Consider the following 27,992-nt stretch of genomic DNA (forward strand, 5'->3'; position numbering starts at 1 on the left):
CAGGATTTGCCTGGTTAGAATTGAAACCAGGCCTTATTTCTGGAACTACTCAAGAGTGGAAAGGCAAATAACCAAAGTCTCAGTTACTTCCCTGAAACATGACAGGCACTAGTTCAAGTGATCTGATACACAGAAAACATAATTCTCTTTAAAATATCTAAAGCCATGTACTGTAGTTTAAGTTGTGTCCCCTCAAAAGATGGTGTTCAAGTTCTAATTTCTATACCTGTGAATATGACTTTGCTTGGAAACAGGGTCTCTGCAGATATAATCAAGTTAAGATGAGGTCATGACTGGTGTCCTCCTAAGACGGGAAAATTTGGACAAAGACACAGAAAGAATAGTGAACAGGGAAGTCACTGCAGACTGAGGGCACAGCACAAATACAAAAAGACAATATCACTGGGTGCTTGGAATGTGTCTCCTGCAGAAGAACCACACAGCAAACAAGGCTGGAAAAGCACTTGAGGACTACTTGTGAGGGACTTTAAATGCTATGCCAAGGAATGCATCTGTTGCTCTGCAAGCTGTGGTATGCCAATTCTAAGATTTCCAGAAAGAGAATGACATGATCTGACCTGTGTTTTAGGAGGAGAACTAAAGTGGTTTGAGAAGACCATTTTCAGGACAAATGCAGAGATAGTGACTTATAAATCCAGGGTTTCAAGGAGTCATGGCCAATAAGGAAAAGAGCAGTAGTTGTATAACGTGCTGCAGGGTGATTTGCTATAGCCTTCAAGACCAGTTCTAGTGTGGGTGTTGATTCTTCTCTTGAACTTTTACAGGAATCAGAGAAGTGATCATGGGTATCCCCATGTTGAAAAAGCAACAGTTTTTCCTCTTGCTCTCACACAAGGAAACTACCTTATACAGTCAAAAATAAGTTTACATAAAGAGTTTAAAGAACAGTCTTGTGATCCAAGAAGGTAAGTATTTAAACCTTCAGGAACGATAGAAAACTTTCACTGGTCCAAGAAAAGGTAAAACGAAACAAAACAAAGGCAAACAATAATGATCACAACAAAAACTGACAAAAATACTATCTATTTAACCAGCAGTTCCTGCCTGCCCACTACTTGGCAAGCATTCTGAGATACAGCAGTGAGCAAACCATAACCCTGCCCCTACGAAATGCACTCTGTGACATTTTCCAACCACTCTTCAACCCTATTCTATACTCTTTTTTTTCTACCAACCTCCATGATTTCCTTACTTTCTTAAAAAAAAAGAAAGAAAGAAAAAGAAAAGTTTCTAAGTACAAACAGAAATCTCTCAAACAGTTTGCTCAAGAAGAGTGGGAAAACCCAAAGGGCTACACCCCGAAAATAAACGAAGACTGGGGGTGGAAGAAAAGGGAAAATTAAGTTTGATGTGGCAATGAAAGTTCATGCTGTCAGCACAAAATACACATTTCCCACCCAGTAACAAGCTGTTTATTTCAAGAAAAAAAATTATGTAAATAGATGGCAGTAACAGATTTGGAATTCATTTATCTTTTGGCATGTTAGTACTCTCAGGAAGACTGCATTGGCTCTCCTTTCTTCCCCTATTTTGCACTTATACAGCCTTAGCTGTGTGAATTGCCCAGTGCAATTTCAGAGGAACTGCATAAAAACTCACCACTGAGTTGCTGTCCTGTGATCAGAAGTATAGTAAAAAGCACTTAAAAATTCCAGTTCTCATCAGAAGCTTTAATATATATTGCTAACCTAAAGATATTAATATTAATTTACAAACAATTCCAATTAAATGTAGTCCATTGTTATATTACCAACACACAGCTATACTGCATGTTGGTTGCAATTCTTCCATCTTTAAGAAAGTAGGTGATATGTAAATCCTTTATTCTTTTTGTAAAGGAAAATGTGGAATGAAAGAGTAAATATGTTTAATCAGCAGCAATGGCATGGCAGGAGCACTGTAACATAAAACCATACTTCTGAGTTCATTCCTTCTGCACACTGAGTGTGTGGCTTCACACAGGCACTGTGAAAGGTACCAGGAACAGAAATTAACTAGATCCAGTCTTTACCTCAATATGCTTACAACTGGGAATGGAAAGGCCAACATATAAATACTAAGTTAACTATACTGTTACAGGTACCGAGATAAATACCTACAGGGACTTATGGGGACTCTAAAGGATAAAGAGGTCAAGTCCACATAGTTGAGTGAGGGATGGATGTGAGTCACAGAGGACATGATGCTTGTGACATGGATTAGGATTCACCAGGGTCAACTGAGGTTCTACCGAGATAAATATCTACAGGGACTTATGGGGACTCTAAAGGATAAAAAGGTCAAGTCCACATAGTTGAGTGAGGGATGGATGTGAGTCACAGAGGACATGATGCTTGTGACATGGATTAGGATTCACCAGGGTCAACTGAGCTTCTAACTCTAGCTCTACTGCATTCAACCCAGATGATTTTAGAAACACTCCAACCCTAGCGCTGAGCTTTCCCAAAATGCATCTGCCTTATCTACCTCACAAGATTGTTCACGAAAAACAGAGAATAAGTTATGAAAGCACTTTTAAAACTGTAAAGCATACTTCAAAGATCTCAGATACACAATTCCTTAACTGAGTGCCTTGGGGCTAGATATTTCAGAATTCAGAATGTTTTTTAGAAATCAGAAAGATGCTACATTACATATTACATAATACCTCTTCCAGGGACTGAGATATCAGACCCCCAAATCAAATTAATATTTCACCAGCCCAAGTTATGAATATTTATGCAAAGTGGATTAGACAGACACTATAAACAGCCTCACAACAGCTCAGATCAATTCCAAAAGATTTTCCAGAAATTTTAGGATTTTGGAATTACAGGATAAAGGATGGTTGATTAATTTAGTGATTACCATGTCTGAGAAAAGGACAAAAGACTGGAATAAATAACTTTCAGGTTCCCTACATTTTCCTGAATACAACTGATCTCTAACAAAAATGACAGCCAAAAGTTTATGTGTAAGTAGGTTGTTCGTACTTCTAAGCTTGTTTTCCCCCTACCTGCCAATAAAACAATGCATAAATGGTAGCAAAGGTCACAAGTTAAAACCACATAAGTCTTTAAATGTGTTCACACAGCAGTGACAAAACATTATCGTATCTGTCACAATACAGTCTAAGATTTGGGTGCCATAAACAGGGAACTACAAAGTACAGAGAGGAAAAGACAGAATTTCTTCCTTCCTTTCTGAGTTCAGGACCACATCAAGTAAAACTCTTAAAGAGGTAAAGTTTGTATGTGGCACGTACAGCACCACTACCCACATTCCACTGCCCTGAGGCCACACAGCACAGACAAAACAGCAGAGCACTGTACTGGATGTCCAATTGCCTAGGCTGGAGGCAGGGTCCCACAGTCTGATCTCAGTCACTCCTTCACCTCTTAATCCAATGTCTCCTCCTCTCTAAAAGGATGGGTTGGGGCCAGGTGAGGTGGCTCACACTTGTAATCCTAGCACTTTGGAGGCTGAGGCACATGGATCACTTGAGGCCAGGAGTTTGAGACCAGCCTGGCTAATGTGGTGAAACTCCATCTCTAGTAAAAATATGAAAAGTAGCCAGGTGTGGTGGTGGGTGCCTTGATCACAGCTACTCAGGAGGCTAAGACACAAGAATCGCTTAGACATGGGAGGTGGGGGTTGCAGTGAGCTGAGATCACACAGCTGTACTCCAGCCTGGGCAACAAAGTGAGACTCTGTCTGAAAAAAGGAAAAAGAAAAAATAGGAAATGGGGTGCAACTAAAATTATGCCTAAAAGTCTGGTGCTTCCAATTCTAACACATTGTAATCCCAAGTTATCTATTAAATGTGCACAGTGTAATTTAGAATAGATGATCCCAGCCAGATACTAAAAGTAAAGCAATCTTAATGAATTAACCTACATTACTACTACATGGTATCCCTTAAACCTTCCAACAAAACACTGCGTATAGAATGCTACCATAAGTCTAGAAAAAGGAAAAACTGGGGGTGGGGAACTCTGGGTTTTATTATACATGTATAGACTGTCTCTAAAAGATATACAATGAATTGGTAATACTAGTTGTCTCTGGAGTAGAAAGCTGGATTACTGGATAAAAAAGAAAGAAAAAGGCTTTTCATTCTACATTCTTTACAGAGCAAAGGGAAAGGCTTTTTCTACACTATGTAATACACATCCATCAAAACAGCATAGTAAGAAGGAGTGTAGACTGGACCCAGGCATCCTGGGCCCAGGTCCTACCTCTGCCTCTTCCCAGCGATATAACTTTGGTGAGTTACCTTACTTCTTTGTTCCTTAATAGCCTTAACTGCAAAATGGAGATAATATAATAGTACCAACCTTCTAAGTGCTGCTTTGGTGATCAAATGTAAAGCACTTAACACAGAGCCAGGCACACTGGAAGTGTGCTCTAAACATGCACCACAATTTTGTGTCTTTTGAATATTAAGCTGTGTGATTGTATTATGTCTTGAAAAAGGAAAAACAACAAAGATGAGGACTACAACAAGAACACCCTATTTTATTTTAATCCCAAGAATCTATTATTGCTTTAAAGCAAACCCTTAATTACGGTTTCCTTTAAGAGGCTTCTTGGTAGCTGAAGCATGAGGCAGTGGGTGAACTCCTACAGGGAAACCACCTTAATGAATTCTAAGCATTCAGATTCAGTTTTCAAATATGTAGTTTGGCCTGGACAATGGCATTTGTTGAGCTTTCTTCTCGGCACTCATACACTACATTTTCCTGTCCTTCTTCGTTCCCTCCCTCTTCCAAGGACAGGAGAAAGTTTCTCTCTAAAAAGGCAATCCCTCTGGGAGGCTGAGGCAGGAGAACTGCTTGAACCCAGGAGGCTGAGGTTGCAGTGAGTCGAGATCATGCCACTGACCTCCAACCTGGGTGGCAGAGCAAGACTCTGTCTCAAAAAAAAATTAAAATATATAAAAAAAGCAATCCCTCTTCTCATTTATTAAATTCTTAATCTATGGCTTTCAGTTTGTGATTGCTGTTCTAGTGGTGTATCAGATGGACTTCCATCATATTAAATAACTGCCTTTTTTGCTGCATAATTCTCACAGAGCCTAGAGACAACAATTCCAGAAGGTCTGGTGTTTCGATGTAGGCAGGCGAAGGCTGCTGATCAGAACTACACAGCACATGCACAAATAATTGCCTAACATTTTAGAGTTTACCAAACACTTCTACAGAATTCACCTGAGCTGACCTTCTCAAATGTCCTGTGAGAGTCTGTATTGTATAATGTATTCTATAAACTTTAACAAGGTTATGGCCAGTAACTGGCTAAGTCAGACTAAAATCAATGTCTCCTGACTCCAGATTCTGTGTTCATCCAAGTCTACTATACTAGCACCTTGATACCAGTAGCAAACAAGTTAGGGTAACATTCTCTTCCTTCTAGGACCTTCCTCTGCATGTCCTTCTGAGATGTAAAAACCTGCACTCCAGCTTGGGCAGAGTGAGGCCCCATCTCTTAAAAGAAGAAGAAAGAGGGATCCAAGATGGCCAATTAGGAGCAGCTCAGGATTGCAGCTCCCAGTGAAAGTGTGGAGGGTAAGTGGACGCTGCATTTCCAGACAGATTTTTATTACCCACAGACCAGGAGATTCCCAGGCAGAGGAGCCCCACGGGTTGCCAGCACAGCTGGTTTGGCTGGCACAGCTGTTTTGGCCGGCAGGGCTGTTTTTGCCGGCGTGACTGTTTTGCCGGCACCCCAGCGCGGTGGTTCTCTGTACAAAATACACGGGTCTGGGCACCGTTTTAGCTGGCGATTGGAGCTCTGGGAAGGCAGAGTCTCCCATTCATCTGATTAAAAAGGGGACTGAAACAGGGAGCCAGGCCAGGAGATTCCCGGGAAAAAAAGCGCCACGAATTTCAGCGCGGCTCTTTCAGTTGTGGCAGTGGGTCGCCGCACAGGAAATCACACAGATCCTGGAACGTTTTCAACAGGCAACTGGAACATCTGGGAGACAGTCGACCATTCAACTAAAAAAAAAAAAAAAAAAAAAATGGCTCTGAGGCAGGGAGCCAGGTGATCAGGCTCAGCTGCTCCCACTCCCACAAAAAAACAGCAATCAGAAACACTTTGGATTGAGAGATTCACAGCAAGCACAGCTGAACTCAGGATGGTCCAGCTCTGTCGGGGAGGGGTGTCCGCCATTACTGAGGCAGTCCACCACTACGGAGGTAGTTTGCCACTGCTGAGGCAGCCCACCATTGCCAAGGCAGCCGGCCATTACAGAGAGAGTCTGCCATTATAGAGGTGAGCCGCCATTGCCAAGCCAGTTCTAAATATACCCATATAAACAGGACAGCAGGGAAGTTCACACGGCAGCTGGGTGGAGCCCACAGCAGCAGCAAAGCCTCAGCAGGCAGACAGTGACTAGGCTGCCTCCTCGCTGGACGGGACAGCCCTGAAAAAAGGCAGCAACACAACAGAAACTCATAAATAAAGCCCTAACTCCCCGGGACAGAGCACCTGGGGGAAAAAAAAGGAGGGGTTTATGAGTTCTGCTGCAGCAGACTTAAATGTACCTGCCCAGCAGCTCTGAATGAACAACAGAGCTCACGGCTCAGCACTTGAGCTCCTATAAATGACAGACTGTCTCCTCAAGCAGCTCCCTGACCCCCGTATATCCAAAGAGTCACCTCATAAAGGAGAGATCGGACTGACATCTGGCGGGTATCCTTCTGGGACAAAGAGAGCAGAAGAAGAAACTGGCAGCAACCCTTACTCTTCTGCAGCCACTGCAGGTGATCCACAGGCAAGCAGGGCATGGAGTGGACCTCAGCAGTGCTACAGCAGAGGGGCCTGTGAGAAGGAAAACTGAGAAACAGAAAGAAATAACAATCATCAACAAACTGGATGTCCACTCAGAGACCCAATCAGAAAGTCAACAACTACAAAGACGACAGGTGGTTAAAACTGCAAAGATGGGAACAAACCAGCACAAAAAGGATGAAAACACCCGAAAACAGAACGCCTCTCCTCCTACAAGGGATCACAACTCCTCACCAGCAAGGGAACAAGGCTGGATGGACAATGAGTGTGATGAATTGACAGAATCAGGCTTCAGAAGGTAGGTAATAAGAAACTTCTGTGAGCTAAAAGAACATGTTCTAACCCAATGCAAAGAAGAAACTAAAAACCTTGAAAAAAGATTTGATGAAACGAGAATAAACAACTTAGAGAGGAATATAAGTGAATTGATGGAGCTGAAAAACACAACACGAGAACTTCGTGAATCATACACAAGTTTCAACAGCCGAATTGACCAAGCAGAAGAAAGGATATCAGAGGTCAAAGATCAACTCAATGAAATAAAACAAGAAGGCAAGATTAGAGAAAAAAGGGTAAAAAGGAATGAACAAAGTCTCCAAGAAATATGGGACTATGTGAAAAGACCTAATCTACATTTGATAGGTGTACCTGAATGTGACGAAGAGAATGAATCCAAGCTGGAAAATACTCTTCAGGATATTATCCAGGAAAACTTCCCCAACCTAGCAAGGCAGGCCAATATTCAAGTCCAGGAAATACAGAGAACACCACAAAGATATTCCTCAAGAAGAGCAACCCCAAGGCACATAATCGTCAGATTCACCAGGGTTGAAATGAAGGAGAAAATGCTAAGGGCAGCCAGAGAGAAAGGTCGGGTTACCCACAAAGGGAAGCCCATCAGACTCACTGCAGATCTCTCAGCAGAAACCCTACAAGCCAGAAGAGAGTGGGGGCCAATATTCAACATCCGTAAAGACAAGAACTTTCAACCCAGAATTTCATATCCAGCCAAACTAAGGTTCATAAGTGAAGGAAAAATAAAATCCTTTGTGAACAAGCAAGTACTCAGAGATTTCATCACCACCAGGCCTGCTTTACAAGAGCTCCTCAAAGAGGCACTAAACATAGAGAGGAACAACCAGTACCAGCTACTCCAAAAACATACCAAATGGTAAAGAGCATCAACACAATGAAGAATCTGCATCAACTAACGGGCAAAACAGCCGGCTAGCATCAAAATGGCAGGATCAGATTCACACATAATCACATTAACCCTAAATGTAAATGGGCTAAATACCCCAATCAAAAGACATAGACTGGCAAATTGTATAAAAAGCCAAAACCCATCGATATGCTGTATCCAGGAAACCCATCTCACATGCAAGGATACACAAAGGCTCAAAATAAAGGGATGAGGAAGATTTACCAAGCAAATGGAGAGCAAAAAAAAAAAAAAAAAAGCAGGGGTTGCAATTCTCATCTCAGATAAAATAGACTTTAAACCAACAAAGATCAAAAGAGACAAAGAAGGACATTACATAATGGTAAAAGGATCAATGCAACAAGAAGAGCTAACGATCCTAAATATATATGCACCCAATACAGGAGCACCCAGATACATAAAGCAAGTTCTTAACGACTTACAAAGAGACTTAAACTCCCACACAATAATAGTTGGAGACTTTAACACCCCATTGTCAATATTAGACAGATCAACTAGTGAGAAAATTAACAAGGATATCCAGGACTTGAACTCAAACCTGGACCAAGCAAACCTAATAGACATTTACAGAACTCTCCACCCCAAATCCACAGAAGATACATTCTTCTCAGCACCACATCACACCTACTCTAAAATTGACCACATAATTGGAAGTAAATCACTCCTCAGCAAAAGCAAAAGACGGAAATCATAACAAACAGTCTCTCAGACCACAGTGCAATCAAGTTAGAATTCAGAATTCAGAAACTAACTCAGAACCACACAGCTTCATGGAAACTGAACAACTGGCTCTTGAATGTTGACTGGATAAACAATGAAATGAAGGCAGAAATAAACATGTTCTTCAAAACCAATGAGAACGAACACACAACATACCAGAATCTCTGGGACACATTTAAAGCAGTCTCTAGAGGAAAATATATAGCAATAAGTGCCCACATGAGAAGCAAGGAGAGGTCTAAAATCGACACCCTACCATCGAAATTGAAAGAGCTAGAGGAGCAAGATCAAAAAAACTCAAAACTTAGCAGAAGACAAGAAATAACTAAGATCAGAGCAGAACTGAAGGAGATAGAGACACAAAAAACCCTTCAAAAAATCAATATATCCAGGAGCTGGTTTTTTGAAAAGATCAACAAAATAGACAGACCACTAGCCAGATTTAAAAAAAAAAAAAAGAAAAGACAGAATAATCAAATAGATGCAATAAAAAACGATAAAGGGGATATCACCAAAGATTCCACATAAATATAAGCCATCATCAGAGATTATTACAAACAACTCCATGCACAAAAACTAGTAAACCTGGAAGAAATGGATAAATTCCTAGACACCTGCATCCTCCCAAGCCTAAACCAGGAAGAAGTTGAAACCCTGAATAGACTAATAACAAGGGCAGAAATTGAAGCAGCAATTAAAAGCCTACCACCCAAAAAAAGCCCAGGTCCAGATGGGTTCACAGCGGAATTCTACCAGACATAAAATGAGGAGCTGGTATCACTCCTTCTGAAACTATTCCAAACAATCCAAAAAGAGGGAATCCTTCCCAAATCATTTTATGAGACCAACATCATCCTAATACCAAAACCTGGCAGAGACTCAGCAAGAAAAAAAAAACTTCAGGCCAATATCCATGATGAACATAGATGCAAAAATCTTCAATAAAACACTGGCAAACCGATTGCAACAGCACATCAAAAAGCTTATCCACCATGATCAAGTAGGCTTCATCTGAGGGATGCAAGGCTGGTTCAACATACGCAAGTCTATAAACGTAATTCACCACATAAACAGAACCACAGACAAAAACCATGTGATTATCTCAATAGATGCAGAGAAGGCCTTTGACAAAATTCAACAGCGCTTCATGCTAAAAAAAAAAAAAAGCCCCAATAAACTAGGTATTGATGGAACATATCTCAAAATAATAAAAGTTATTTACGACAAGCCAACAGCCAATATCATACTGAATGGGCAAAAACTGGAAGCATTCCCTTTGAAATCAGGCACTAGACAAGGATGCCCTCTCTCACCACTCCTATTCAATATAGTACTGGAAGTTCTAGCCAGAGCAATCAGGCAAGAAAAAGAAATAAAGGATATTCAAATAGGAAAGGAGGAAGTCAAATTGTCTCTATTTGCAGATGACATGATTGTATATCTAGAAGACCCCATCGTCTCAGCCCAAAATCTCCTGAAACTGATAAGCAACTTCAGCAACGTCTCAGGATACAAAATCAATGTGCAAAAATCACAAGCATTCCTATATACCAATAAGAGACTTAAAGAGAGCCAAATCAAGAACGATCTGCCATTCACAATTGCTGCAAAGAGAATATAATACCTAGGAATACAACTAACAAAGAATGTAAAGGACCTCTTCAAGGAGAACTACAAACCGCTGCTTAACGAAATAAGAGAGGACACAAACAGATGAAGAAACATTCCATGTTCATGGTTAGGAAGAATCAATATCGTGAAAATGGCCATACTGCCCAAAGTAAATTACAGATTCTATTCTATCCCCATGAAGCTACCAATGACCTTCTTCATAGAACTCGAAAAAACCACCTTAAACTTCATATGGAACCAAAAGAGAGCCTGCATAGCCAAGTCAATTCTAAGCAAAAAGAACAAAGCAGGAGTCATCACACTACTGGACTTCAAACTCTACTACAAGGCTACAGTAAGCAAAACAGCATGGTACTGGTACCAAAACAGAGATAATAGACCAGTGGAACAGAACAGAGGCCTCGGAGGCAACACCACAAATCTACAACCATCCAATCTTTGACAAACCTGACAAAAACAAGCAATGGGGAAAGGATTCCCTGTTTAATAAACGGTGTTGGGAAAACTGGCTAGCCATGTGCAGAAAGCAGAAACTGGACCCCTTCCTGACACCTTACACTAAAATTAACTCCAGGTGGATTAAAGACTTAAACATAAGACCTAATACCATAAAAACCCTAGAAGAAAATCTAGGCAAAACCATTTAGGACATAGGCGTAGGCAAGAACTTTATGACCAAAACACCCAAAGCATTGGCAACAAAAGCCAAAATAGACAAATGGGACCTAATTTAACTCTACAGCTTCTGCATAGCAAAAGAAACAGTCATTAGAATGAATTGGCAGCCAACAGAATGGGAAAAAATGTTTGCAGTCTACCCATCTGACAAAGGGCTGATATCCAGAATCTACAAAGAACTAAAACAGATTTACAAGAAAAAACAAACAAGCCCATTCAAAAGTGAGTGAAGAATATGAACAGACACTTTACAAAAGAAGACATACATGAGGCCAACAAACATATGCAAAAATGCTCATCATCACTGGTCATTAGAGAAATGCAAATCAAAACTACATTGAGATACCATCTCACGCCAGTTAGAATGGTGATCATGAAAAAATCTGGAGACAACAGATGCTGGAGAGGATGTGGAGAAATAGGAACACTTTTACACTGTTGGTGGGAGTGTAAATTAGTTCAACCATTGTGGAAGACAGTGTGGTGATTCCTCAAAGACCTAGAAATAGAAATTCCATTTGACCCAGCAATCCCATTACTGGCTTTATATCCAAAGGATTATACATCATTCTACTACAAGGACACATGCACACAAATGTTCATTGCAGCACAGTTTACAACAGCAAAGACCTGGAACCAACCCAAATGCCCATCGATGATAGACTGGACAGGGAAAATGTCGCACATATACACCATGGAATACTATGCAGCCATCAAAAACGATGAGTTCGTGTCCTTCGTAGGGACATGGATGAACCTGGAAACCATCATTCTCAGCAAACTGACACAAGAACAGAAAATCAAATACCGTATGTTCTCACTCATAGGTGGGTGTTGAACAATGAGAACACATGGACACAGGGAGGGAAGCATCACACACTGGGGTCTGTTGGGGGGAAATAGGGGAGGGACAGTGGTGGGTGGGGAGTTGGGGAGAGATAGCATGGGGAGAAATGCCAGATATATGTGATGGGGAGGAAGGCAGCAAATCACACTGCCATGTGTGTACCTATGCAACAATCTTGCATGTTCTTCACATGTACCCCAAAACCTAAAATGCAATAAAAAAAAAAGCACCAAGATCAAACTAATATACAAATTTCTGACCTTAAAAAAAAAAGAAGAAGAAAGAAGGAAGAGGAGGAAGAGAAAGAGGAGAAAGTGTGGGATTGACAAAAGAATAGGGAAACTGGTCAATGGAACAGAATAGAGAGTTCAGGAAAAAATCCACATAAATATAAATCGACCAACATTTGACAAAGGAGCAACAGTAATACAGTGGAGCAAAGACAGTCTTTCCAACAAATGGTGCTGGAGTATCTGGACATCCAGGTGCAAAAAAATAAATAAATAAAGAATCTCAACATAGACCTTACATCTTTCACAAAAATAAACCCCAAATGGCTTACTAACCTAAGTGTAAAAAGCAAAACTACAAAACTCACAGAAGATAACACAGGAGAAAATATAGATGACCTTGGGCACGGCGAAGGATTTTTAGATACAACATGAAAGCTGTGGTATATGAAAGAAACTATTGAGAAGCTGGACTTTGTTAAAATTAAAAACTTCTGCTCTGAGAAAGACACTATCAGGGGAATGAGAAGACAAGCCACAGAGTGAGACAAAATAGTCACAAAAAATATATCTGATAAACAACTATTTTATCCAAAATAAAGAACACTTAAAACTCAGCAGGAAATAAAACCTGATGAAAAAATGGCAAAAGATCTGAATAGACACCTCACCAAAGATAATATAAATGGCAAATAAGCATATGAAAAGTTGATCCACATTGTCATTAGAGAAACACAAATTTAGGCAACAAGAGATACTACTACATGCCTATTAGAATGGCCAAAGTCCGGAACACTGACAATGCCAAATGCTAGTGAGGATGTGGAGCAACAGAAACTCTCGTCCACTGGTGGCGGTGCTATTGTTTTGGAAGAGTTTGGCAGTTTCTTATGAATGTAAACATACTTCTACCTTACAATCCAGCAATGGGACTCCTTGTTATTTATCCAAATGAGTTGAAAAGCCTGCAGCTATGTACAGGAGCTTGATTCGTAATTGCCAAAACGTGGAAGCAACCAAGATGTCCTTCAGTATGCAAAGAGACCGTCAGTGGAATATTATTCAGTGCTAAAAAAGAAATAAACTATCAAGTTATGAAGAGACATGAAGAGACCTTGAATGTATATTTCTACCTGAAAGAAGCCAATCTGAAAAGGCTACATACTGTATGATTCTAATCAAATGACATTAAAAACTATGGAGACATTAAAAACTATGGAGACAGTAAAAAGACAAGTGGTTGCCTGGGGTTAGAGGAGACGGAGGGATAAATAGGCGAGGTGCAGAGGATTTCTAAGGCAGTGAAACTATCTAATATGAATAGTGGATGTATGTCATTATACTTTTGTCAAAAGCTATAGAATATACAACACTAAGAATGAACCCTAATGCCAACTATGGACTTTGGGTGACAATGATGTGTCAATACAGATTCCTCAGTGGTAACACATATATCACTGTGGTATGGGATGGTGATACTGTGGGGGCAAGGTATATATGGGAATTCTGTAATTGCTGCTCAATTTTGCTGTGAACCTAAAATTGCTCTAAAAAATATTTAAAAGGAAAAAAATTATTTTAATTTCTGTTGTCAAAGGAACTTTAAAAATCTATTAACTTTCAGGAATAAGTAATAGTTTAAAAATTTGTGACAGGATTATTTTCTGAAGATAATTTTTGTCTGTTAGAGTCTGCTACAGAATATCCTGTAAAGATGGGAACCAAGGACATACAACTTGAGCTTCAGATGTAGCTATCAAGTGTCTCTGCTCAGCAGAATTACAGGCCGTCTCCTCCTTGTTCTATCCACCTGGCTGGGAAAAGGAGGGTCAGTCCTCACATACTGCTCTACAGAATGCATCCAACCATCACATGTGTTCTTGCTCCTACTGACGGAGGGGAATGTTCCCCTAAAATAGTTCACAGTGAGGTATTAGTGACTGCCTATAGAGAACAATGCTTAAATACAAAGAAATGAGAATTTAATAATAGGAGTTTTTGCCATCAAGCAGGGCCAGTGGGAAAGATATTATGGGCAGGTGACCTCTGCCTGCCTCTCATATCACAGTATGCAGCTGCCAGACCATCCACCAGCACACCTCTACCCCATTCACATTCCCACGAAGGATAATGTACTTTCTGAATCCAAATCATCTTTGCCCTGAGGCAATATCCTTATTTTTAGGATGCACACCAGGCATGTTCCTGCCTTAAGATCTTTGTACTTCCTGTTCCCTCTGTTGAAAATGTATTTCCTCAAACACCCACATGGCTTGTTCACTCACGTGGAAAAGGATTACCACTGAGCTAGTTCTGACTCCCTTGATTACCCAAGGCCGAGTCTTTACATTTCTCTAACTTCGGGACTTATGGATCACTGACAGATTATCAGAATATTAGCATCTGCTGTCCACTGGTTCCCAAGTTGTTTGGCTCATCGTTAGAAATACCCCAGAAGCTCTCTCTGTGTGTGTGTGTGTGTGTGTGTGTGTGTGTGTGTGTGTGTGTGTGTGTGTGTGTGTAAATCAACAAAGCTTCATAAGCTCTACCTCCAGGAATCTGGTTCAGTGAATCTGAAGCTGAGGCTTAAGAAACACCATTCCATTCTACCATCTTTCTTTCTTTCTTTCTTTTTTAGAAAACAAAAACAGAATTATGAGATGATGTTCCCAAAAACAGTGATTTCAAGGCAGAGAAGACCCTCAGATCATAAAATCAGGATAGAGAAGATCGCCATGTCAAAGGTCCTTCCATTTTATCTGGTATTAAGTCTAGTTTCTCATATGCCAGAGAGCTGAAAATTAGTAAGTGGGAAAACAGCTTAACTCAACTAAGTTCCTTTTTTTGCCTTTGGACAGGGTGAGGCATGAAAGTGAAAGGATATGGCATAGTGAGAAAAAAGGATTTTCATTCACATCTGTTCTGTAAAACCTAAAGTAGTATTTTTAAAAACCTTTTTTTGTGTGTGTGTGATGGAGTCTCGTTCTGTCGCCCAAGCTGGAGTGCCGTGGCACAATCACTGCAACTTCGGCCTCCTGGGTTCAAGCAATTCTCCTGCCTCACCCTGCTAAGTAGCTCGAATTACAGGTGCGTGGCACCATGCCCAGCTAATTTTTATATTTTTAGTAGAGACAGGGTTTCATCATGTTGATCAGGTTGGTCTCAATCTCCTGACCTCATGATCCGCCTGGCTCGGCTTCCCAAAGTGCTGGAATTACAGGCATGAGCCAACGCATCTGGCCTAAAAAACCTTTCTTAAACCCTTAAAGACATAAGGCTGACAGATGGATGTACACCTGATACCTAAATATCCCCGTGGGAACTCATAAAAGGAAAGAAAATTCCCAGGAACCTTGGTGTTTTTAGAACCCACAGGCTGGATTCCCTTTGGTGACTTTTGACAGTTATAATCTTAGATGGGTCACAAGTTATCGCTCTTGCCAATTCCCACCAGGGCTTGCTACCTCACTGTTCAGCAATTATTCAGCTTTTGTCACTATAACAATAAAAGGATAAGGCTAAGCCAGAGCCTGACTCACCACAGGAGTCATAACAGGAGAACCAGGGATGTTGGAGGACCAGTTCAGCCAGCATTCCAGTTCAGCACAGAGCTGAGCAGAACTTGAGGAAAAAAGCCTTCAGAAGCTGCCCAATCAGTGACTGGCCCTCAGACTCCAGAGCTGGATTAACCTCATCTTCTGCCTGGAACACTGTCATTCAGGATGCAGTTCGCTATGGTGACTAATAACAAGTGCTTTACTCTGCTATATCATCAACACTTATCCAAATATGACCCAGACAAACGCTGATGTCAGTTGTTAGCATCTATGAAAATCTCCTCTATTAAGATTGCTGATTTATTCCTCATAAGTGATGTATCCTCAGAGGGAAAAGACAAATGTTTTTGAACCCTAAATCAGACATGACACTGCATTCCTTGACTCATTCACTCTTATCGGTCTGGAATCATATCTCAAAATCCCTACCATCGGCCAGCAGAAATAAACTATTCTAACTAGTCAAAGAAAAATTCTCATGGTACATAAAAGTAAAAAAGGAAGGAATGCAGGAAGCGCGGAAGAACGTGTGACAGCAATACCCAATGCATCAGAAAGAGTCACACCCAACCATTTATGACCTCTCGATGAAGTTTGTCACAAAGCACAAGACCATCAGCTGACTAGAGTTTGTTTTTTTTCTCTACCCACTTCATTTGACCTGTCCAACAGCTACATTTTCTATTAAGTAGTATCAGGGTAGAGTGGTTTTCACATTGTTTCTAGGTACAGCACACACTGAGAAACATTCTTTCCACTCCTACAAAGCCTGCATTACACTTTCTTTTAATGACCTTTTATTATACTCTTCAGAATTCTTTGGTGGGTTGCCTTAGCATATCTCTCTCTAAATCTGTGACTATTTTTATATTTCCTAGTCAGTAATCCCAACTGCTAAAAATAAAGAGTGGTCATAAAATCATGGTCAGTTTATCTATGTGAAGCAGCTCACCAAGGGAAAATGCATCCAGGTTTCTTCTGTCCTTACTTTCTTATTAAGTAACTACCACAGACAGTCTAAGGATTTCCCTTGTTTAATAGAATTACCTCATCTAAAACGTACATAAAATGAATAGCTATACTCATTAATCCTTCTGCTTCTTCTATCCTAGTGATTCTAAAGCAGTATAGAGAATTTCTTCTGAATCGAAATTTCAAGATCTGAAACTGTAAAGCACAATTGACTCTGAAGTGCTCTGTTTCAGTTCCTCTTCAGTGTACAAGGGGTATACTTTAAAGACATGGCAAGTTTTCTTTTGCCACCAGAGCAACAATGATCCACAGATATGTGTGGCAAGTCCCAGATTTCTCATATAAACAGCCCTATGGATTGTTTGCTAATTTGCTGGGAAAGTTTCAAAAACTCAAAAGTTGCTATAGTCAATATTTTAAGAAAGAGGATTAGAAGCAATTGTTTGAAGATGATACTATATACCTGGCATCATATTTAAGAGTCACTAGATTTTCTTTTTTTCTGAGATGGAGTCTTGCTCTGTTGCCCAGGCTAGGGTGTGGTGGTATGACCTCAGTTCACTGCAACCTCCGCTTCCTGGATTCAAGTGATTCTCCTGCCTCAGTGTCCCAAGTAGCTGGGATTAAAGGTGCCTGCCACTATGCCTGGCTAATTTTGGTATTTTTAGTATAGATGTGGTTTTACCATATTGGTCAGGCTGGTCTCGAACTCCTGACCTCAAGTGATCCGCCTGCCTTGGCTTCCCAAAGTGCTGGTATTACAGACATGAGCCACCATGCCCAGCCAAGAGTCACAGATTTGAAGGGAGTTTCAGCAAGGTATTTTTACTTACAAGCCATTTAAGATACCTCTCATCAAACTCTGTAGTTTTTTGTTGACTCTAGAATTTTATGAAATGAATTGAACCCCAACATCCACCTTTATAGAGGTTAGGGGGAATGGAAATGGAGATGCAGAGGACAATTTCTATCTGGAAATGTGTCATGCTACATGAGCCACAATGAGATGACCAACATGTTTCTTTCTGCATTGTTTCTGTCTGTTTTACACTGTGGCCATCATCACATATACAACATAATTCTACTGTAATTGTGGAATCTTTCTCTTCATCTTTTCAGTTACTGGAAAATCATGAGAAGGAAAAAAAAAAAAGATATCAAAGAACAAGAAGGGATTGGAAGTCCTAGCTACCTGACTGTCACATGACTTGGACAAACAGATAACTCGTGAGCACTCTGGAGCCAGGTCCTTCAGTGCAAGCACCTGTCAATAATTCACTTCTACCCTCAAGTTGGCCTAAGTCCTAAAGAAATTCTGGAAACCAAGCACAATGCTGCAAGTAAGCAATGTTTCCAAGATCACAGTAAGGAGAAGAGAAAGCAGACCAGAAAACTGGCCCATGTTGTTTGACTAGAGATGAATTCCAATTAATTGACAAATATATGCCATTGTTTTACAAAGTGCTAAAAAAAATTCTCAGCACTAGAGAAGTAAATCTAAAGGAAGGTAAAACAAGGAGAGAGGATAATATGTATGAAAAAGTCCAAGTTTAAACCATAGCTTAAATAAAATGATTAAAATCTTACCAAAGAATAGCAAGCACACTGAAGGCGAGAAGCAGCAGTTCAAATAAAAAATTTTAGAGGTTTCCAAAAATTGGCCCTGCATATTATTTTCTTACATGGACTATCACTCCCTACCTTTCATCCTAAATAGCTATCTGGGGATCCAGAATTGTATGGTATAACAAAAATAGGGAATACAGAAGACCCTACTACATCTAAGATCTCAGAAGAAGAAAGAATTTTGAAAATAATCTGAGTCAATTACATAGTTTAACAGTTGAGGGTGAGACTCAGAGAAACCTGGAGACTGGCCCAGGGTTAGAGGCTCCTGGGTAGCAGAGCTCAGCGATCAGGATTCAGATAAACTTGAGTGTCACTCCATTACTCTCTCCTATCACTCAGCCACCCTTTCTTGATAAGAAACAGATAAAAACAGATAGTATAAAAGTGAAATTATTATCTGAACACTCTAGCTATTTTTCTAATGTACCATATCATTACCTCCTCCTCTACAAATAGATCTCTTTAACTGAATGAAGAGCATGTGACCTAACACTTGTAAAGTAACTTCCCCACTTCTCTCTCACTCTCCAATCTACTGTGCTCCTACACTTTGGTGGACTACATCCCATTTTATTAAGTTTCTTTTTTCTTTTTTTGAGATGGAGATCATACTCTGTTGTCCTGTTTTATTAAGTTTCTATTTTAAAAAATGACAAAGATTACAGAACAAAAGCTGCATTCTGATTATTTTTAACCAAACCAAGAAACATACTTATGGGATAAACAGATGATGAGACATGTTAATTTTGAGAAAATTTCTGTAAGAAAAAAACATTTTAAGTGAATTTATTTATAATTCTTATTTTTAAAAGACAGGGTCTTGCTCAGTTGCCCAGGCTGCAGTACAGCGGTGAAATCACAATTTATTGCAGCCTACAACTCCTGGGCTCAAACAATCTCCCACCTCAGCTTCCCAAGTGGCTGGCACCACAGTTCCATGCCCCTATGACCTGCTAATTATTTTTATTTTATTTTTTTGTAGAGATGGGGTCTTGCTATGTTGCCCTGGCTGGTCTTGAACTCCTAGGCTCAAGTGATCCTCCCACCTCATTTTCCCAAAGTGTTTGGATTACAGGGTTGAGCCACCATGCCCAGGTTAAATGAACTTATAAACTCTCTTTTACACTAATCATTAACTTTTGGCTCTCCTTACTATCTATGGAAGAATTTGGAATGAAATGCAATTCTCAAAAGAGTTTTTTGTTTTTACTGATATGCAATAAAATTCTTTACAAATAGTGTTTCAATTAAGTACCACTAATAACAAAACAAAGAAATTATTCCAAAGTGGACTTAATAATAAACCAAAAAGAATATTGCAGGTATGTTATTCTTTTTAGACAAATTCCATTATTAAAATTTGCTGTTCATAATGCATCCTTCTCATGGAGAAGGTTTTCCAGAGGAAGACTGGGTCTCCCCCACCACCCTGCCTCCAACTGGAAAAGCACATCCACCTGCCTGCCATGCAGACGATGAAGTGAGAACTCCCAGGCCTGTGCCCCATCTACTAACTGTGCTGGTACTTCAGGTGGCACCTTTTTTCCCTGATAGTTACTGTGAACAGTATCATCCAAGCTTCAAGAGACAAAGATGTAAACATTTCTTACAAGTTGGCTCCAGCAGAGGTAATGAAACGAAGAAAACAGGTGGGGAGTGGAATCACAACAGTCACTAAAAAATACCCATGCTTACATCTTTTCTATAAGAGAAAGGACTTGTCTCTGCACACCCACCAGTAACCCCATTTCTCCCACTTAAAAGCACTTACAAGAAACAACAACTTTCAGATCAACACAACTCCATCTCCTTAGTACACAGTGAATTAAATAAAAAATTATCTGAGATTTTGAAACAGAACTAAAGTTTCAAACCTGTTGTTGAGTTCCGTGTGGTCAGTGCTCCTGTCTACCCCAGCGTGTTTTTTAATCTTTGAGCATAAAAGTGCCCTGTAAATCTTCCCGACACCAGGAACAGCATCACTCACACATCTGGCTGAGTCTTGCCAGCTCCCGGGCTGGTTTGTGGTCTTCCCTGTGCCGCCACACATCTCCTGAGCGGTTTAACGTTCTTCCAATTTATCTCAACCACCAACATGGACTTGGACACAAATCCTGAAGTTCCTTTGTTATGTGAGGAATATTCCGTAGTAACCAGCAGTTCTAAACAATCATTACACTGCTACACAGTATGTGAGAAAAGCTAGTTGGCAGCGGCGTACTAATTTCCCCTTTCAAAACTTAAAAAAAAAAAAAAAGGTGGAACATTCATTTGTTACGTAAATTAACCCTGCCGATAATTTAGGAAGTCAGATCCATCTATTACATTGTAAAACATGCTGTCTGCAATCCCATTACAAACGTAGACAAGTCCTACTTTTGTTCCTAAGCTTATACTCCAGTTAGCAAAGACAAGACACTTAACAGGTTGAGCAGCTTGGACTGACTCACTCCATCTGTGCTCCCTAGCTGGAGATTATGTAGTAGTCAATTAATTGGTCACAAGACCTATTCATATGGCTCTGGGCAATGCAGTGACTTGCCTTCAGCTGCAAGGTTGTTCTGACATTGGCCACACCACCCTCTTAATGGCTCTCATGTGAGCCAGTGTCAGCTGACAGGTCTTACTCTGCAACCTTGCAAAATTCTACCCACAGCAAGCGAGGGATGGTTACCCACAACAGCCAAATGTAGGACTTAATGTATAGATGACATGGGGTGGTGGGACGCAGATTAGCGACATATCCTTGCTTTAATACAAGGGGGAGAAAATGATGAGGAGCAGCCATATACCCTTGAAACTCCTGCATTGAATTTCTAGGCATATTCAAGCTAAGATAGTTCAAACTGAGGACAAAAGCAGCTCAATTTTGACTTCTGACACTAATATTCTTCATTTGAAAAAGGAGAACAATTCTACAGAATCAATATGATTCTGTGGGTTCATGAAGAAAACATTTTTCTTTTATTAGAAATAAAAATCAAGATCCTTGGAATACAGGTCAAATCTTGACACACAAAACTACAAGGGATTGCCCCAATTCTTTTCCTTTTCCTGGTCCTGGAATTTGGTGGAGAAAACATTAATAGATCCCTAAAATCTGATAAACTCTTGGCTGGTCCTTTGGCTTCAGCAGTTTTTAAATGTACCTTTGTATTAGGTTGGTGCAAAAGTAATTGCAGTTTCTGCCATTATTTTTAATATATGGTATCCATACATTTCACTCCACAAGTGTGACAAAAACTAACACCATGGCATGGCCTTCTTATGACATTCTTATGTATATATGTATATAAGCCTTAAAACTCCTTCAAAAAATATCTGAAATTTACTCTCTCCTGAGAAATAAAAATTGCAACATACCTACGACAACTTGAATTCTCTGTGGCACATGCTAAATTGATAGTATCGCGATACAACCAGAAAAAGAAAATAAATTCCTTTTTCCAAGAAGAACACATTTTGAGCTTAAAAGTTAACTGACATGGCCACAGTATGATCATGAGTTCTCTTTTCCCATAAACTGTCTTAAAAGTCACTTTCTCTTTTTAACAGAGAACTAAAAGATTACTTACGCAAGCACTATAAAAACACCTGTAGATAATGCTTATAATTGCAGTGCTTTGAGAGGCCAAGGTGAGAGAATTACTTGAGGCAGGATTTAAAGACTGGCCTGGGCAACATAGCAAGACCTCTTATCTACAAAAAATGAGAAAATTAGCCAGGAGTGGTGGCACGTGCCTGTAGTCCAGCTACTCAGGAAACTGAGGTGGGATCAGTTGAGCTCAGTAATTCAAGGCTACAGTTAGCTATGACCACACCTCTGCACTCAAGCCTGGACAACAGAGAGAGACCCTGTTTCAAAAAAAAAAAAAAAAAAAAAAGTGTATAAGGTATAATATCTCTCTTATACACTAGATTATAAATTCTTTGCATGTAAGCCTGGGTCTTGACATTCATTTTCGTACCTCACGCAGGTTTTATCTACGGCAGATGTCCAACAGATACTTTCTGATTGGTTTAATAACACTAAATATTTGCATTAAAACTATTATATGGGCTTGGTGCGGTGGCTCACGCTGATAATCCTAGCACTTTGGGAGGCTGAGGTGGCTGCTCAACTCCTGATCATTTGAGGTCAGGAGTTCGAGATCAGCCTGGCCAACATGGTGAAACCCCATCTCTACTAAAAAAAAATACAAAAACATTAGCCAGGTGTGGTGGTACATGCCTGTAGTCCAGTTACTCAGGAGTCTGAGGCAGGAGAATTGCTTGAACTTGGGAGGCAGAGGTTGCAGTGAACCGAGATCACGCCACTGCACTCTAGCCTAGGCAACACAGCAAGACTCTGTCTCAAAAATACAAAACGAAAACCCAAAACTATGATATGAATCTAACTGCACAAGCAGTGTGCTTCCTTGATAGTCGCATGCATATGTCTGATCAGGAGAGTGCCTGTACATTCACACTCCATTTCTCCCTTTCCCTCCTACAGCAAAAGCTCCCATAGAGACTTTTAACATCTTGTGATCACTCCAATCACAACATATCTTAACAGAAAAGATTTTTAGATTTTTTTAAAAGTGAAATGCCAGCTCCTCTGATACTCTGCTTAATAAGACATAATTCCACAGTTCAAAATCTGATAAAATGTAATAAAGCAGAAATGCAAAACAAAACCACAACTATTAGATTTAAAAAGGGATGCCTCTATATGACTTCAAATTTCCTCGTGTTTAAATGGGAGCTCGGAAATTTCTTCAGTAGCGGAAAATCCATAATTGTATCATCACAACCATTCTTCTGAGACATTAGGGCAACTCAGGGAGTAAGAGGAGGTATGTGTAGATCTTTTATGCTTAAAAGTCTATTCTCTTCCTCAATCCAATCTCCCTGTTGTCTTGATCTTCTCTTTCCTAAAATGGAATCATATACTTATAGAGGTATTCATACCTGTTATTCATTATCATGCTGGGTGCTCTGCTCTTAAATATTAAATACGTTGCATATTACAATTTATCATCAACCCTATTTGTAACTCTACACATGGCCCAGTTATCTATTTCCTTTCTACGGTTCATCCATGTATCATAGAAAATAATTTGGGTAGGCAGCCACCTGGTACCAAGCAGCCTGAAAGTGCCCCAGCCCAGAAGCTAAGAAAATAATTTGGGTTATCCAAAGTTTACACATTTACAAAGCGTCTGCCGTCACTGACTAGACTCCCACACTCCACACGCAGTTCACCAGGTTGTGGACTGGAACTGCTGCTGCCACCATTGCTACTTTCACAATACTGATGAACTTTACAAGACACTGGAAAGGAGGACCACACAAGTATGAAAGCATGATGAATCCATGTGGTATACGTAAGGAAGGGAGACTACTGCTTCAATTTGTTAAAGCTGCTCCTTGTACTGTTTCCAATCTCATATGCCAGGTACTAAGTGGTCCTAGAGAAGAGTGCCAAGTTTAAGAATCAATAAATAGCACAGTATCATTTAGATCATCAAAGGCAAGTATCTAGTACTCAAGACAAGTCCAACCTCTTTTCCCTGTGGCCAAAATCTCTAATCAATCACAACACTGTCTCCTGTGATGGCCCGACTCCTCTCTAAAACCTTTGGATGCAGTGCTAGCAGGACCCACCTCCAATCCAGAATCTGACATCTGAGAAAAAGCCCATTCCCAAGCCTGATTTAGAGATGGGAGAATTAAAGTCATGAAAGTTTCTAGGTTAAGTATTCATGCATTTCTGTAATTCCTTGATCTCACATTCTTCACATGATGAAAAGCAATGGTCATGATATGTAATGAAAAATTAACTCAAAAGCAACAATTGAGAAATGTAGCTTGAAGGAGAAAAATCTAAGACATAATACAGCTCCCTAAAAAGTCCATTCTAATTATTCTTATTTAATGAGACTTGCAGTAAATAATCTTTCTCCTTTCAGCATGTCCAGTCTTGAAAGAAAAAAAAAAGAATCCCTATTTCTCTGTCTATTCACATTACTTTAATGAGAAAAAAAGGAAAAATAAATACAGGATGGGAGGGAGTGGTGGATGTTTATGATCCACAGCGTCACAAATGACCCTTAGGGTAATTCTCTCTCATGGTTCCATAATGCCTTCTCCTTGCACAAGAACAAATGATCACAAATCTTTCTACGAGAGATCTTCAAAGCACGGTCCCCAGAAAGAAACAAAACAGTATGGGATGCTGTTTCTTGATCCTAGTACTGGTACTATGAACACACAGCAACATGAACATGTACACTGCTTCATATAATTCAATCAAAATTTATTCAAAACAAAACAGGTCTTCCTCCTAGGCTAGAGCAGTAGATTAAGGTAAGGGGGTGTGAAAGCTTTTCTGAAGCAGTCTACTTTAGGGAATGGGCTTTGGAGACAGATCCAGGATCAGAACCAAGTCTGTCAATACTTGGCTGTTTTCAGAAACATGAACATGGATAGTGCCTAAGAGTTAGCTATGCAGCAGGCCATCCTCACAATACCAGTTCAGTGCTCAATCAAACAATAACACACCTATCCTAATGCCATCTAAACTCACCTGATGAACTCAGCGCTAAGGAAATTTGTCAATATATACAAATTCAGTCATACAGGGTCAAAAACACTGGTAGTTAGATCCACCGAGTGCTCTTCTATGTGTTTTATGTGTTTCATTTAATCACAGGAAGTAGATAGTAGTAATATCTTCTCTTAACAGAAGAGGAGAATGAAGTACAGAAAGGTTAAGGAACTGGTCCAAGGTATATAGTTTGTCAGTGGCAGAGTCAGGACTTAAATCTAGGCATCCCTGCTCATGAGTGAGCCCACCTGCTCATCCTCACACCATGTCCGCGCCTGACCACTGAGACAGATCTGGGAAGGGGCTGAGGAGGAGGCAATTGGATATCACTGACTGATAAGTAAAATTCTTTCTTCTACATCTCAAATTCCATGCCACCTAGAATGTTTAGATTCTCACTAATTCAGTCCTCTGAGGACAAGGCCCAAGTCATGTGCTTTGTGAGTGACTAAGTATCTTGTCGGACACCTTGCCATCAACCCTACCCTACTCACTCACCCCTGTAAACAATCCCTGTGCAGGAGCCAGGCACACCAGTCCCACCCGCCTCCCCAGGATTCTGCTCTGCCCTCCACTCCCAGTCCAGCACTTCAGCTAGGGACAGACTCTGAGACAAAGTGATTTTTATTTAATCCATACAAAGTTAGCTTAAATATACAATAAAAATCAATCAGTATGACTGTTTTGACTTAAAATGTGGAAATACCTGGGAAATAATTTAACTTTCAGATCCAGATAAAAGTCAGATGGAAATTCAGTAAGATCTGCAGTTCCTAATTATAATCTAGATTATTTTCAACTCACATGTCTCCATACCTTAAAGAGTAAAGCATCTGGCACCCAGAGCACAGACAGAAGGCACCCAGTAACTGAAAGAATCAATGAATGAATGGAACATCTTTATAAAATCTGTGAAACATAGAAAATTCTTATGTTAAAATAAAAAGAACAGGATAAAAATTGTATATGCAGTTTGACAACAAGCATGGTTTTAAAAAACTGAATGTAGAAAAAGGAAGTTATCAGAAAGCAAAAAAAAGAAAGCATAGAAAAAAAATCAGAATGATTTTGAGAACCCATGATCAAGATGCTTTTTAAAAATTCTATATTTTCCAATTTTCTAATAATAGGTATGTATTACTTACAAACAATGGTTAAAACTATTTTTTAAAAAATTCTTCCCATTAACGATAACCTGATTTCTTTAATCTACAATAATTCTGCAAGCTTTATTTTTTTTATTTTTATTTTTTTCAGACAGAGTCTTGCTCTGTCTCCAGGCTGGAGTGCAGTGGCGCAATCTTGGCTCACTGCAACCTCCGCCTCCTGGGTTCAAGCGATTCTTCCGCCTCAGTCTCTCGAGTAGCTGGAACCATAAGTGTGTGCCACCACGCCTGGCTAATTTTTGTATTTTTAGTAGAGACAGGGTTTCACCATGTTGGCCAGGATGGTCTTGATCTCTTGACCTCGTGATCCGCCTACCTCGGCCTCCCAAAGTGCTGGGATTACAGGCCTGTGCCACCAAGCCCAGCCCTACAAGCTTTATTTTAAGAGAATTGTCAGAGTTAAAACAACCTCAGAGAGCTGGAAGGAAAAGCAAAGCACTCACCCTGGAAGGGTGCAATTTGACTCCCACAGTCTTTCCTTCAACATTATTGCTATCATTAATATTTATATAAACCAGCAAAACTATATAGCTTTTAGATACCCTCCTAAAGTATCTAAACAAAGCTCCACAATGTCCCTTTATCTGGAAACTTTGTTTAGTGCCAGACAGCAATGCAATATACATAACAATGAGAGGAATTTTTAAAGTACACATATTATCCATTTTTTTGAAAAAGTGCTACCAAAAGGCTATCTGACCAAGTACCAGCATCCAGACAACATAGAGATAAGGAAAAGAAAGATAAGGCTCCAGGAAATCCCCAACCTGATAAATGAAACTGCAGCCCAGAAGGGCTACAATGAAGCTGTGTTTGTAACTACTTTATATCTAAACTTTAACACCAAAAAGAGGTAGCCAGGTCAGGCCTGCAGTGTAACTCCACCCATGAGAAAAGACACTGCATATCTACTTGTCTCAGTAAGATGATTCATCCTCTCTGGAATCAGGGAGATAACCAGCAATTTAGATAAAGGCTTTTTTTGTTTAAAGGCCCAATATCGGAACTCAATCTACAATCTACTTTTCTTATGTATGATTTTTATAATCCCCATGTTTCACTGAAATTAACAGCAGCTATGGGATTATTTTTAAGACTGCCAAAGGTTAGAAACACATCAGCAACAAAATATTACCTAACTTTTAAAGTTTAACTTTGATTTCGAGCCAGGGTGTCACCAGCATTTGGACCTAGCAAAGGTATCAGTAGTTCACACCTGCTTAAGAAGTTGGAAGTTGGGGCTATCATCTCAGCAATCATTCACAGATCTCTCATTCTCTGCAAATCATGTGATCAGGGCACTGTGTTATCAAGTAAGGTAGAAGGTGTCTGGAAGAGTTGTTGCAGAAATTCTTATTTAACACATTTGCTTACTCTACCTACTTCACAGAAAACAGCTCTATGGCAGTGCCACTTTTCAGTGCTCCCATTCTCCACATCAAAACTGAAATAATTTAATTCATGAGAAGCATGTTTGAAAAAATACCTAGCAGAGAACTCTTGGCTATCTCCAGCTCCCTTCCATTTGGATGTATAGCTATAACACAATTGAGTTTTCTGTTAATGCTTTGGAACTTTCTGTTGCTGATGCCTGGATTCCTCAGCAGGCAATGCAGAGCTGTACAAAGTCCAGTACTAAGATGCTGTCAGTATTAAGCAGCAGCAGCTCACATGCCCAAAACCACTACTGACAATTTAGCCACCTCATGAGCATGAAGGTAAAACTTTCTCATTATTCTGTACCTTCTCATATGCCTTGCTCTATCCAACTACACACCTATGTCCCACACTAGACTGGTCTCTGTTTTCCTGGAGAGGAATGTTTTTGTGAAAAGGCTTCTCTCTTACATTTACAACATTTTTAAGCATTTATAATTTTAACATTTATAATATTGAGATATAACTTTATCTCACAGAGGAATAAAAAATTCATTGAGGCTACTGTAAATGGC

At 39.9% G+C, this 27,992-nt stretch overlaps 1 protein-coding gene and 1 long non-coding RNA gene across 7 annotated transcripts in view; one reads left to right on the plus strand and one right to left on the minus strand.

The window, feature by feature from the left end:
• The window catches only part of FNIP2 (folliculin interacting protein 2), a 144,223-nt gene that overhangs the window by 81,806 nt on the left and 34,425 nt on the right, over positions 1 to 27,992 (minus strand). For 2 of the 5 annotated variants that reach the window (XM_012433849.2, XM_012433846.2), the window contains exon 1: positions 20,157 to 20,749. The exons of 1 other annotated variant lie outside the window; for it this stretch is intronic. In XM_012433849.2, the coding sequence (XP_012289272.2) occupies positions 20,157 to 20,332 (176 nt within the window). In that variant the 5' untranslated portion in view covers positions 20,333 to 20,749. Of the gene's footprint in view, positions 1 to 19,739; positions 20,097 to 20,156; positions 20,751 to 27,992 lie in introns of those variants that run through there. 2 more of the 5 variants (XM_064383783.1, XM_012433850.3) reach the window with 2 other exon arrangements.
• LOC135277783 (uncharacterized) lies at positions 810 to 20,142 on the plus strand. Of its 2 annotated transcripts, XR_010345356.1 has the most exons (4): positions 810 to 926; positions 5,416 to 5,567; positions 17,773 to 17,993; positions 19,677 to 20,142. It is a non-coding gene; the product is annotated as an uncharacterized LOC135277783 (long non-coding RNA). The 2 variants fall into 2 exon arrangements; XR_010345355.1 differs by lacking the exon at positions 19,677 to 20,142 and having other exon boundaries at positions 17,773 to 19,268.

The sequence above is a fragment of the Aotus nancymaae genome, unplaced genomic scaffold (genome assembly GCF_030222135.1).
Source record: "Aotus nancymaae isolate 86718 unplaced genomic scaffold, 86718_ANA_hifiasm-v0.15.2.pri h1tg000033l, whole genome shotgun sequence".
NCBI classification, from domain to species: Eukaryota; Metazoa; Chordata; class Mammalia; order Primates; family Aotidae; genus Aotus; species Aotus nancymaae.